Raw genomic sequence first — 13,215 nt, 5'->3', positions numbered from 1 at the left:
AACTATTTGGAGACCAGGAAGTAGCTTTGTATTTGTTTCATAGCCATTAATTTTTATTGTGTGCTAATCTGATGCTAAATTGTAGCTTTAAACTTGTAAGTTTTTAAAGAATTTTCTGTAGTAACATAATGTGTAAATGTTGCACATAAATAAATACTTCCAGCCATTATATCATTATTTATCTGTTATTATTAACTGCTCAGAATCATTGGGAATTGGGGCGGGGGCATATGAATGTATTATTATGGTTGGTCGCATAGTCAACCAAATGTTTAGACTGAATTTGGCATTTTTTCTATCTATCAAGTCCTTCCCAAGGACCTGGGATAGGCAGATATGGATTAGTGTTACTATTATTACACACTAATGGGGAATGCTTCTGAGTCTTCTGCTATTTATTTAACATCTAAGTGATGTTAGAAGCTATTAAAAAGTGTAAAAAAAAAGACTAGGTTGGTGTAAGGAATACAATGCTGACTTCAGGAATCAGCCATTCGTATCCTTTTTTTTCCCCATAGAGAAACCTTTCATTCCAAAGCAAGAAACTTTTAAAAAAATTAATGTAAAACTAGCTCTCCAAAACAGAAGCTACGATCATTTTACTTAAAGGATCCAAGCACTACTTTATGCCCAGAGTAAAATGCTTGGGCAGTTTATATTAACATATTTGAAAATAACAGACAAGCAACACTACACATCTATTTCAATCATTCTGGCTTCTAAATTATAGTTGGATTGATTTCCACGTACTATATTCAATTTGGACCTCTTTCCACCTGTCTTTTTAAAATAAAAGGTCAGTGCCATTATATTAGAAGAAAGAGAAAAAAAGAATACCAGTGGTAACTTTTATTGACCCAGATAATGAATCAATAAAGGGATTGAGGAATACAATTTGATCATTGTACACCTGTCCCAAAGAAGAATATTCAAAGCTATGATTCAGGAGTTGATTGGAATAAATACAGAGCAAAGCATAAAGCTGTATACAGATTGAAAGCTAGAACCACTGTGTATCATATCTCGTTATCTGCAAGGTCTATATAAATGTTAATTTACTTTACTCGCTTGTTGACTTTAGCATAATTGTCTGTGTCGGTAAATTGGGTTTGACATGTCACAGAGGACTTAACATGATTGTCTCTATGGAAGTTCTATTCAAGCAAATTTATTTTTACTTCAGCTTTCAGTCATTCTTTATTGAGCACAGCAAAATAAGTATTAAATGTGTCAACTGGTCTTACAGCATCACACTTACAAATATGAATAAAGAAAATGAGACAAGAAGAGACAGAACATTCTCATTAAGAAGCAAAGATGAAGTTTTTCCAAGAAACTGAAAATGGGAGAATTTTTCCATGTATTTTACCAGGAAACATACGTAAGGCAGGCTTGAAGTTAGTGCCCTCCTGAGCATATCCATGCGCTCCAAATCTGTTGGCAATATCCATTTGCTATTTGAACCCTAACTCAAAGTGGATTTGCTCCTTAAGGGGATTTTCCCATTTTACTAGGAAATGTTGATGAGGCAGGCTCAAAAAGTCAGCACCCTCCTAAGTATACCCACGTGTTGCGAATCTGTTGGCAACATCAATTTTGGTCTCCGAATTCATGGAGATCTAACCCTAATCATAAATCAATTCCCCCACCCCCATTAGATTTTTCCATATATTTTACCAGGAAACATACGTAAGGCAGGCTTGAAAAGTTAGTGCCCTCCCAAACATATCCATGCGCTCCAAATCTGTTGGCAATATCCATTTGCTATTTGAACCCTAACTCAAAGTGGATTTGCTCCCCAAGGGGTTTTTCTCATGTGTTCTACCAGGAAACATAGATAAGGCAGGCTCAAAAAGTCAAGTGCCCAAAGCATACCTATGTATTCCAAATCCATTGGCAATGTCCATTTTATTTTCTGACTTCATGGAGTCCTAACCCTAACCCTAAGTAGATTTGTCACCAGTGGGATTTTTCCATATATTTTATCAGGAAAAGGAGATAAGTCAGCGTCAAAAAGCCAGTGCCCTCCTAAGTTTATCCATGTGCTTCGAATCCATTGGCGATGTCCATTTTACTCTCTGAATTCATGGAGACCTTACCCTAACCCTAAGTAAATTTGCCTCCAATGTATTTTCTGACGTATTTTAGCAGGAAACATAGATAAGGTAAGCTCAAAAATTAGCACTCTGCTAAGAATACCCATGTGTGCTGAATCAATTGGCAACGTCCCCTTTGTTTTTCGTATACACGGAGATCTAATCCAAACCCTAAAATAGGAAAGCACAGAATGTCACATATAGTAGGGTGGCCAAAATGCTTTACAGTTTCTCTTTTGGGCTATCCCTTGATCATCTTGGATTTATCACCCAAATTATTCAGGAGTATCTACTGTATAGCTGACCCTTTTCCATGTGTGAGGTATTACACTGGCAGTATTTTTCCAAAATATCAAGTTGTGTTTATGAAAAAATAAATTGCAACCTTGCCTATACTGGCATACATTGCTACAAAGTGTCATCACTGTGGGAGGAATAAGAAATTGTCAAATTAAAATCTTTTGATCCCCTATAGGATTGAAATTACTGCAATTTTCATTTGCTATTTCCAACTGCCAATAGCTGCATGTTTTAAAAAGAAACAATTATTGCGTACCAACAATTATTGTGCACTTAGGATGTATTTTTTGCTTGTGGAATCTTGCCTATTTGGATTTTTTTTCTTTAAAACAAACCATAGCCATTCAATTAATTCTCTGGGTAGGTTTAAAAATTATTTTCAGTTGTTAGCCTTTAAAGTTCAAATAAATTCAAAGGAGAAAGTCCTTTTGCAACGCTAAGTAACCTGAATGCCCCATGCCTCTCATTAGCTATGCAATATAAATGACTTAATTTATCCAAAAAAGTGATGGGGTTTTTTCCCATATATAATTATCTTTGAATCATGAGTCCTTGTACATTAGTTGACAAGAATACAAGAAGTTCTTAAAACCAAAATATTATCACAAGTGCAAAGAGCTACATGTAGAAAATGGCTGCTGGCCAGTTCTTCAGTTGCTTCTTCAGTTTCCTGACTGGTTAATTTAAATCTTTTTCTAATATCTTCCTTTTCTCTCTTTTTTCCCCCATTATATCTCATCTCATTTCCATAGTTTTGCTTCCTCTCTTCTTATCCCAAATGCACTGTGTCTGTGTGGCAATTTACAAGATTCAAAATAAGAAAACAGTATTTGCAGCAGCTATAGAAACTGAAGCGCATGCAATTGTATGTTTGCATAAGCATATGTGTGACATGCACAAACATATACACCCACCCAACATCACATACAGAGTTTATTGGGCAAGAAAATCTTTAGGTTTTAGCTGCAGTCCATGATTTTGAGAAAGTTGGGAAGTTGAACATTAAGACTGGGAATTGTTTCAGATGTAAAAACTGAAAGATTCCTTGGGGCACACAATGGCAAGTACACAGCATCTATAACTTCTTAACGCAAATGTGTCTGTTCTTGAGAACACACTATAGAATAACAACTGCATGGGCTCAAGAAAAGGAGTTTAAGGAGTTGCAGGCAGATGCTTTGTTGGTATTACCGTACAGTCCTAAGCACACACATTTCTACCTTCAAATCCCAAGTTCTGCACAACTCTATCATTGCACAAAGCCTTGGTTTGTTGTTTATTTTTCATAGACTTAAATTCAGGACTTCCTTTGTTTTGGGTAAATGCATCATTGCAACTATAAAATTCATTTTACCCAGTAATGATTAATTGTTTTGAATACTCTTAACAAGCAAAAGCAGAAAGATAAAAATATCTACATGAGAGACAATGAGAAACCAGGAAAACATATTGGTAGTTCCCCAAGGGGCCACTTTAAATGTAATTTATATCCCTCCCCCTCCTTCATCCATTTTTTTTTTGTTGAACTTGAAGTTATCTTTCCTGACTGCACGCAGATAGGCTACCCCAGCACAGGAACTGGATGTTATGGGCACTGATATTGAAGTGCCCAAATCCAAAACTGTCATACCATCTTCAGGAATCATAAACTTTCTTCAAACTTTTTTGTTCTAGATGCTTCCCACTTCAATATTCATCCTTAATATGGCCCCTACCGATGAACCAAGCAGAATAGACACAGGTTTAGTGTTGGTGTGTGTGTGTGTGTGTGTGTGTGTAGAAGAGAGAGAGAGAGAGAGAGAGAGAGAGAGAGAGAGAGAGAGAGCGCATACAGCTGGAAGATTGGGAATTAATCATACTCATGAGGTTTGCTCATTTTGCTACTGGATTTTGGTGGTGCATCTATTACATTAATATATCTGGGCCCCGGGCATGAGGTTGTCTCACTTACAAGACATGACCAGATGAAGCAGGGCTTCATTCTATTGTTCTATTTTTAAAAGCAAACTGTAATGGGCTATTATGAGAATTGTGAGGGGATGGGCATGGAGAAATTCCATTCATTTTGTTCATTTTTGTCCTTTTTCCTTGGGTCTTTTTAAGGGAGTTGTTCCCTTTAAGAGAAATGTATCTCCTTCAGCAGGGCACTAAGTGGTTGGGTTGGTAGACATGCAGAGGAGTGGGGCTGCATTTCAAAGCATCCGAAAACATAGGGGGGAAAGAACTGACAGAAAAGAGCTTGAAACAAGGAAGCTGAAGGAATAAAGGAGAATGAATTGGTAGATTGGGACCACAATAAACAGAGTTAAAGTAAAGCTGAAACTAACAAAAATGAAATAACAATATTAGTAAACCACAGACAGACAATAAAAAATAGAAGTCATGTGTTTGAACTTAGAATGCCAGAGAAATAATTATAAAAGAGAAGTTAAGACTAGAAATAAATAGACGAGATCTTAGAAGATTGAAATACCCAATAAAAATGATAGACGGAGGATTATTACATTAAACGTAAATTAGAAAGTGTAACGTAGTATTTCTTTTGTAGCAAAAGCTTTTATAATAAAACTCTTTTGCAACTGGAACTGACATGAATGAATGCTGTTTGGGATCTGGACCATCACTGGAACTTAGATGACTGTGAATGGACTGTCTATGGAGATTCTCAGTTATCCAGGTCATGATTGTCCCAAAGGTGTTTTCAAAAGGCAACTGGACTTTCTGGTGTTTTTTTGAAGACGTTTTGCTTCTCATCCAAGAAGCTTCTTCAGCTCTTCCCCACCATTCAGTCAGAGCTGAAGAATCTTCTTAGATGAGAAGCAAAACATCTTCAAAGAAAAACCAGTTGCCTCTTGAAAAAAGCATCTTTGGGACATGTGAATGGATTGCTTACTTGACTCTGAGCCTGCAGCCATCAGAACTTGCTCTTCCTTGACAATAGATTAGCACAGAAACATTTCAACCAATTAGTCTTAATTCTGGGGCATTAAATGCATGCACCTTCAGTAATATGAGTGATGATAACAATCAACAAAACTCCTTTTGCTGTAATCTATTTGACCCCTTTTGCAAATCTAGCCACTACAACACATAACACAGACACTTCTTCAGCAACGCTTGCTACTATGACAATGGGATTTCTCAAGAAACAAAAGAAAGCAAAAGCCCTTTGACCAAGAACATTTATGATTTATCAGAATGGTAAGTATCAGATGATGGCATCTTGTGCTCGGTGACTGACCAACGTTGATCTGTGAATGATCTCTACCTGTCTCTGGAAACGGTCCTACATATAACTATGTGTTGTGGCTCCGGGCTTGGATTCAGCTCCTGCGACTGATATGAGTTCAAGTGAGGAGGTCATGGCAGAAAAATATGAGCCAGCATGGCTTAGTGATTGGACTGATAACCAGGATGAGGAGATGGACGTGACAAAGGACGACAGACCTGATGTATTAGAATTGTCAGGACCTTTGACCTCCTCTGGTTCCTTATCTGATCCAACAGCCAGGAGTGGCTGACAGGGAAGTTTTGAGAGAGTCTTCTAGTAGAGATGAGAACTTGGAAAATTTGTGGTTAAATGCAAAAAATAGAAGACGGTTGAGAAGGCAAAATCAGCTGGAGCGAATGAGGATAAAAGGACACAGCTGGGCTGGTACATTTTGCCAGGAACAAAATGACTATTTGAGTGAGGACGTTATAGCAAGAAGCTCTGAGACTGGAGATTTATTGCCAGGACTGGTTTGCCGGACAGAGTAAAGATTTATGCTGTGGTTTCTGCCAGCCGTTATCTTGTAAGACTTCTTTCCGTTTGATTTAATTGTGAAATGGCTGCTTTCTGTTTTGTTCGTTTGAATTTTGAAGGGGAGTCATAACAACTATGCATACAGCATTTGAATGCCAGAATAGATTTGCAAGAAGTGGAGGTAACGGGGAGCAATTCCAGATGTTTTTTTAAAGCATATTTTGTGAGAAAATTCTGGGTATCTGTAAGAATCCAATCACAGTTTGGGGAGATCACCATCAAGTGAGACCAATGTCACAATGCAGGATAAAATGCTTCAATGGGTTTATACTGCCTGAGCCTTCTCAGTGTTGTGTAGGAAATAAAAGAATGTGACATCATTTACTTAAATTCAGGATACAAGACCACTTTACTGTTAAAAATCCTCTTCAATCCGAGTAGTGTTCATTGATGCCATTTGGAGAAATCAATTGTCTGGATTGTTCTTCTAAAAGCAGGCTTTCATGATCCAGCACGATTCTATACATTCCCCATACTTATATGAGCTTGCCACTTGAAGATACAGTATATTTCCATTTTCAGTGAGAACACTCAACATTATAGGAAATGTCTGCAAAACGTTTTATCTCTTCAATGAATGCTATTAAATAACCCAGCATATAACATTTATTTTTGAATCTCTAGAATATCTGGAATGGAGAACTTTAAAAGGAATACTATTGACTCTCTCGATTATCTCTTAGACTTAGGAGAAAGGAGTTTCAGTCAAAGCAGAAACATATATAGCTACCCTATAAAGATACTAAAATATATAATAATTCTTACTATTTAGAGCTATTAGTTCCAGTTTATGGCATGATTACAGCAGGCTTCAGGTTTCAGCTAATTTTATGAGCACATAGTGGTATGAGCAATCATATATCCTGAGTCCTGGCCATATAAAACTTTCACATGAATCAAGAGCAGCTCAGAGAAAATCCAACTGATCATGTTACCTAGTTTGGGTAATGAAACATTTGCAAGAAAACATTCAGGTTCAGAGAGCACCAAGGACCTCTCATAAATCATTCCATTTCAATGATATACGAGTCACACATTTTCCAGTAATTTGCTAGTTTCTGTCAGGAAATTTCCCTTGAGGCTGCAAGAAAATTTGTAGATAAACTTTCAAATCTTGCTTTAAATAAATGTATAGTTAAAAACATGTATGTAGCTGACCAGACTAAGTTGACTTTCATTTCTTGCCCCAGTGATGGGATAGATATTTAAATTTTTACAACTGCCCAATACCCAAAGGATGCAGATGCATTTTTGAAATAGCCCCATTTCCCTCTTGTATCCTTACGATTTATATTGACTGTTTCCCAGTATGATTTGATTGCTGATTGTACCCTGTGACTATTATTAAGTGTTGTACGTTATGATTCTTGACTCTTAACGAATGTACTGTATTTTTTTCTTTTATGTATATTGAGAGTATTTACACCAAGACAAATTCCTTGTGTGTCCAATCACACTTGGCCAATAAAAGTATTCTATTCTATTCTATTCTATTCTATTCTATTCTATTCTATTCTATTCTATTCTATTCTATTCTATTCCATTCCATTCCATTCCATTCCATTCCATTCCATTCCATTCTTTTTTTCTAATTGCCTTCAGCAAAATCCATGTCTTTTTTGCATCTTTAAGCATGGCAACCAAAACGGAGTTCCTCCCTCTCCTTCCTTTCTATATGTATTCTAAAAAAGTCACAAAATGTAAGGAGTAGTTTCTTGGTTTTTCCTTCTTGAATCTGAACAATTACCATTCATCTGAATCAGAAATAGAGAAAAACTTTACAGCATGTCTCTTAATTAAAAATGAGAGAGAAAAAGAAAGACACAAGACACCTGAAGGAATTAGTCTTCCTATAATCTCCAAAGAGGACATATAAACCACAAATCATGTTCTTAGAAGTTTATACATTTGATAAATACAAGTTTAATCCATGGCTTTCGCAATAAAAGAGAACTAGGAAATCACCAATGTGCAGACGAGAGATCAGGCTGATGTATCAAAGAGCTTTTCAATCATCTCACCCACTTGCTCAACTCTGTATTTAATGTATTTTTCAGGATTCTTGGTAAAGGGTACACTACCATACCTGTCAGACAAAAAGCAAAGATAATACTGTGTAAGCAAGGAGAACATTCTTCATTCTCTAATTGCTCCTCGCTTCCTTTTTAGTTAACAGAACACCATCCATTTTTCCTATCTTGTTTCCCTCCAGAAGAGTCTTCAGCTAGTATGGCCAAAGGAGATTACAGAAATTGAATTCTGAAGGCAGGGGGAAGGCTGACTGAAATCAATGTCCTTTTTGAGTGCTCAGACTTCATGCGCTCAAAACCATCATACACAGATATCAGAAGACATCTGGACAAACAAAAAACATTGTTTATAAAAATGTAAGGAGAACCCCCCAAAATTACTTCAGTGAGGATTCAACAGACTCAATAGGTATATACTTTTAACAGATTAATAGAGTTGGAAGGGATCTTATAGGTCATCTAGTCCAACCCCCCTGCCCAAGCAGGAGACCCTACACTATTTCTGACAGATGGCAGTCCAGTCTCTTCTGGAAAGCTTCCAGCGATAAAGCTCCTACAACTTCTGAAGGCAAGTTGTTCCATTGGTTAATAGCACTTAGTATATAAGTCTAATAGCACTGAGACTTATATACTGCTTTATAGTGCTTTTGAGCCCTCTTTAAGTGGTTTACAGAGTCAGCATATTGCCTCCAACAATCTGGGTCCTCATTTTACCCACCTCGGAAGGATGGAAGGCTGAGTCAACCCTGAGCCTCATGAGATTTGTACTGCTAAATTGCAGGCAGCAGAAGTAGCCTGCAATGTTGCACTCTAACCACTGTGCCACCATAGGTTTCACTGCCAGAAAATTTATCCTTATTTCCAGGTTGAATTTCTTCTTCTTCAGTTTCCATCCATTAATCCTTGTCTGGCCTTCAAGTGGCAGACTTAGAACAGGTCAAAAACAACCCACAAAGTGGGAGAAGGAGAAGGAATGGCTGGAATCATGAATTTGGTCAGCTACTCTATCCATCTATGTAATGCAAAGCCTAGTGTGCCATATAGAACAATAAAAAACACAAGCCCTGTGTTCTGTGAGTGTTGAAGGCAACATTATAACTTCATACACACAGCAGTCTGGTTGTCTGGTCCTCTTAAGGGCAAGGGACACCAGAGATGGCTTCGGGGATAGGCCCACCTGTCAGAATTCTCCCCAAACATACAAAGAGGCACCTGTTAAGGAAGGTGGCATACGTCTCTTCCACAATGGTTTTCTGGGCGTGCCGAATATTGTCCCTCTGCTCTGTGTCAGGGATGGCCCATGCCTTCTGGATTTTACACAGCTCCTCCAGGCCATCATTGAAACCCTTTCCCATAGAAAAGATTGAATTAAGAGATGTACAGCATCCGGAACTGAACAGCAAGCAACAAACAAAGGCATGCAAGTCAGAGGGAAAACAAAATGTCAAACCTTTGCCAGCGCATTACCTTGAAGCGCTCTTTGATCACTTGCCTCTCCTTGTCTTTTAGCTGCCAACAATGAAGGGAAATGAAAGTTAGCGGTGGTGTTCAAATTGCTTCTTGACTTTTTTTGGGGGGGTGAGCACTTACCTCAGCGCTAGGCTCCATATACAAGCCTGGATTTAGGGGATCAGAGTACAATAGCCTTATTATCTTCAAGAGTTTTAACCTGCCTTTCAAGGCCACATCGCCCTCAAACACTAATTATGGAACACATAAGAATAGCCATGCAAAAAAATTCGCAAGCAGATATTTCAGTCTCAATTGGTCGTTGAGAGCAGGGAGGAGATTATAAAAGAGAAAGGGACCTACTAATGGGGGCACGGAGACCGAGCGGTTCAAAGTGAGATCTGCAGTGTCCTTTCAGGCAATTGCAGGTAGTCCTCAATTTACAACAGTTCACTTAGTGACCATTCAAATTTACAACAATACTGTCATGCCCCTGTTGGAGACTGACTCCAAGGGAGAGAAGGAACAGCCGACAGGGAGTGGAAGTGTGGCTCTGGAGGTTGTGGAGGAGGCTGGGGAAGGGCAGAGGCTGGCTGGGCAGTCAGAGGAAGAACCAGGCCCATCCCCTCTTCATCCTAGGACACACAGGGAGGAGAGGATAAGGGAGAAACATGAATGGCATGGTCTATGGGGGAGGAAAGGGCTTTGATCCTTTTCATGGGCTGCAGCTGTGAGAACTGGTTAAAAGGAAGGAACTTGCGTATGGGCCAGTGCTGGAAACAAAGCGTGGAAATATCTCTAGTCCATTGTTCCTCTCTGAGTTTGGTGTCCTTCCCAGTATGTGTTCCTATATCTGTGGACGTCTTCAAGCCCTTATCTTGCCTGGTTCCCTTAATTACTTCAGCATAGTTTGTGTTGTTTTTACTCTTTATAATTTATAGGCATTTTTAGTTTAAACGGCATTTCCTCCTAGCTTGTGGGGAAGTTTTTTGTCGCCAGTCAAGGATATTTGGAGCTTTGAAGCAAAGTAAAGAAATAAAAGGGGGTTCACCTGTTTTTGTGACTGTGTTTATTTTGTATCCCACCCTGGGTCATCACAGATACTGAAAAAAAGTGACATGACTGTGTTTCACGCTTATGACCATTACAGTGATCAAAATTTAGACCCTTGGCAATGGACTCATATTTATGACGGTTGCAGTGTCCCGGGGTCATGTGATCACCTTTTGCGACCTTCTGACAAGCAAAGTTAATGGGGAAGCCCGATTCACTTAGCAACCGGGTTACTAATTTAGCAATGGCAATGATTCACTTCATAAATGTGGCAAGAAAGTTTGTTCAATGGGGCAAAATTCAGGCAACGAATGTCTCACTTAGCAACATTCATTTTGGGTTTAATTGTGATCATTAAATCAAGTACCACCTGTATTAAGCACGTCTTTATTCTAGTAGTTGACACAGGGGGTCCTTGACTTACAGCCACAATTGGGAATAGAATTTCCACTGTCAGAGAAGGTAGTTGTTAAGTGAGTCATTTTAGTCGATGTTAATCAAAGTACTGCCGTTGTTAAGCAAATCACATGGTTGTGAAGTGAATCTAGCTTTCCCCATTGACTTTGCTTGTCAGGAGCAGGTCACAAGTGGGGATCGGGTGACCCTGGGAAACTGAAACTGTCAGAAATACATGCCAGTTGACAATTCGGCTTCTGACAAGCAAAGATTCATTCAACAACACACAATTCACTTAACAATTACAGTGATTCACTTAACAACTGTGGCAGAAAGATCATAAAATGGGGCCAGTCTCCCTTAACAACTGTCTTGCTTAGCAACACAATTTTTGGAGTCAATTGAGGTCGTAAGTCAAAGATTGCCTGTCATGTCCTCCAGTTAAAGCACTAAAATGAGCAAAAAGAAGAGAAGAATAAAACACAATCACACAGGTAGGGGAAGACTGCTAAGTAGGATGAGGAATTTTTAAAACTATTCTTAATTGTTGAGCTAAAATATGATTCCCAGCAAAGATGATGTTATCCCTAGCAATAAAAATCCCATTAACACTTGGACATACATCAACTGTTTTTGCTGCAGGGTGGGGTGGAAATGGGAAAGGGGCTGTTTTTGCCACAACTACTTCCAAAACAGAAACTACTTTCTCTTTTCAGATATGGCACACCAGCAGTGCTTTAAACTGATTCTTGAAGAACAAAAGAAGTGCACTTTAAGTAATTAGACACACATATACAGGACTTTCCAATTTTCTAACTCATAAAACTTAAATTTAAACTATTCTTACCTTGACTCCAGGTTGGAAGACAGGTAGGTTTTTATCCGAGATATAATCTGTTACTTTTAACCAGCTGCAATAGATTTACAGAAGATTCAACAAAGTAGATGTGATCCCCAAGAGATCAAATAAATATGCCAATGAGAAATAATTTTGTGGTGTACTCCATTGTTTGATCAGGAGACTCCAATGACCTCCTTCTCTCTCAGGGACTCTTCCATGCAGGTATTCAGGGGTGAATGGAACCTTCATCTTTAGATAGCTTTGGTTAAGCTACAGCTGATATGACAGTGTAGATGAACACAAAGGATAAAAGCTAGCTTTTGCCATTTCAAACCCTTAAAAGTAAAGTAATTGGGGGTTCAAATCATCCTGTGTACTGATTTGTCCATATCTCAGAAGTGGATGCATTAAGCTAAGACACGAACTGGCAAAGGCAATTATCATTCATGAATATGCTCATGTATATACAAGTAGTCCTCATTTGGTTACCTCAATTGGATCTGGTAACTCAGTCATTAAGGGAAGAGGTTACTAAGTGAAATTAAAACTGATGACCTTACAAAGCTGTCCTTTGCTTTATAAACTTGCAGAGGTCATAAAATTGGCAGCTATCCTCACTTTGAGTTATTTTTCCATTACTGTTGTCACTGTGACTAATTGCTAAGCAAGGCAGTCACTAAATGATAACTGTTTAGACATTCACAAAGAGAAAATCTACACATTCAAACACATACATGCACACAAAAGAATCTAACTCATAGATTTGACTTAGCAGACTGGGATAAAATCAGTTGCACCTGGTTTTATTTTAATTTCAAGCAATAAAAAGAACAGAGTTCTTTATGAATGAAGGCAAATATACATGTCCCAGGATAATGTTGCAGAAAACTTATTCCCGATGTTGGTGCTATGGCAAAGAAAGTGTGATTCTATGGCTCCAACAGATGGCATTATTTAATCAAAGGAACCATAAGTGTGCCAATCATACCAGAGGATTTAAAGGGGAGATCAGTGGTCCCTCCAATAATTAGGCCCTAAGTCATTTATAGATAATGACCAGCACCTTGAATAGCACCTGGAAACAAATTGATAATCAATGCAGCTTGCAGAACAGGACAAAAGTGTCCATCGCTGATCATGCTGCTGCATTCTGGACCAGCTGAAGCTTCCAGTCAGTTTTCAAGGGCAGAGCATATTATAGTAGTCAGGCCATGAGGTGACCAGGGCAAGAGTAAGGACCTCTCA

General features: G+C 38.4%; 1 protein-coding gene across 16 annotated transcripts in view; it reads right to left on the bottom strand.

Moving 5' to 3' along the window:
- Positions 1 to 8,034: 8,034 nt before the first annotated feature.
- Positions 8,035 to 13,215, bottom strand: part of EXOC7 (exocyst complex component 7) — a 42,432-nt gene continuing 37,251 nt past the window's right edge. For all 16 annotated transcript variants that reach the window (XM_087924827.1, XM_087924832.1, XM_087924834.1 and 13 more), the window contains 4 exons: positions 11,977 to 12,040; positions 9,699 to 9,740; positions 9,444 to 9,577; positions 8,035 to 8,287 (listed from right to left, as the gene is read on the bottom strand). In XM_087924827.1, the coding sequence (XP_087780953.1) occupies positions 8,185 to 8,287; positions 9,444 to 9,577; positions 9,699 to 9,740; positions 11,977 to 12,040 (343 nt within the window). In that variant the 3' untranslated portion in view covers positions 8,035 to 8,184. The remainder of the gene's footprint in view (positions 8,288 to 9,443; positions 9,578 to 9,698; positions 9,741 to 11,976; positions 12,041 to 13,215) is intronic.

This window comes from Pseudonaja textilis, chromosome 2 (assembly GCF_049901715.1).
Source record: "Pseudonaja textilis isolate UNSWEBS1 chromosome 2, rPseTex1.2, whole genome shotgun sequence".
In the NCBI taxonomy this organism is placed as follows: domain Eukaryota; kingdom Metazoa; phylum Chordata; class Lepidosauria; order Squamata; family Elapidae; genus Pseudonaja; species Pseudonaja textilis.
The sequence above is the reverse complement of the archived record's forward strand: the minus strand, read 5'-3'. Positions and strand labels throughout refer to the sequence as shown.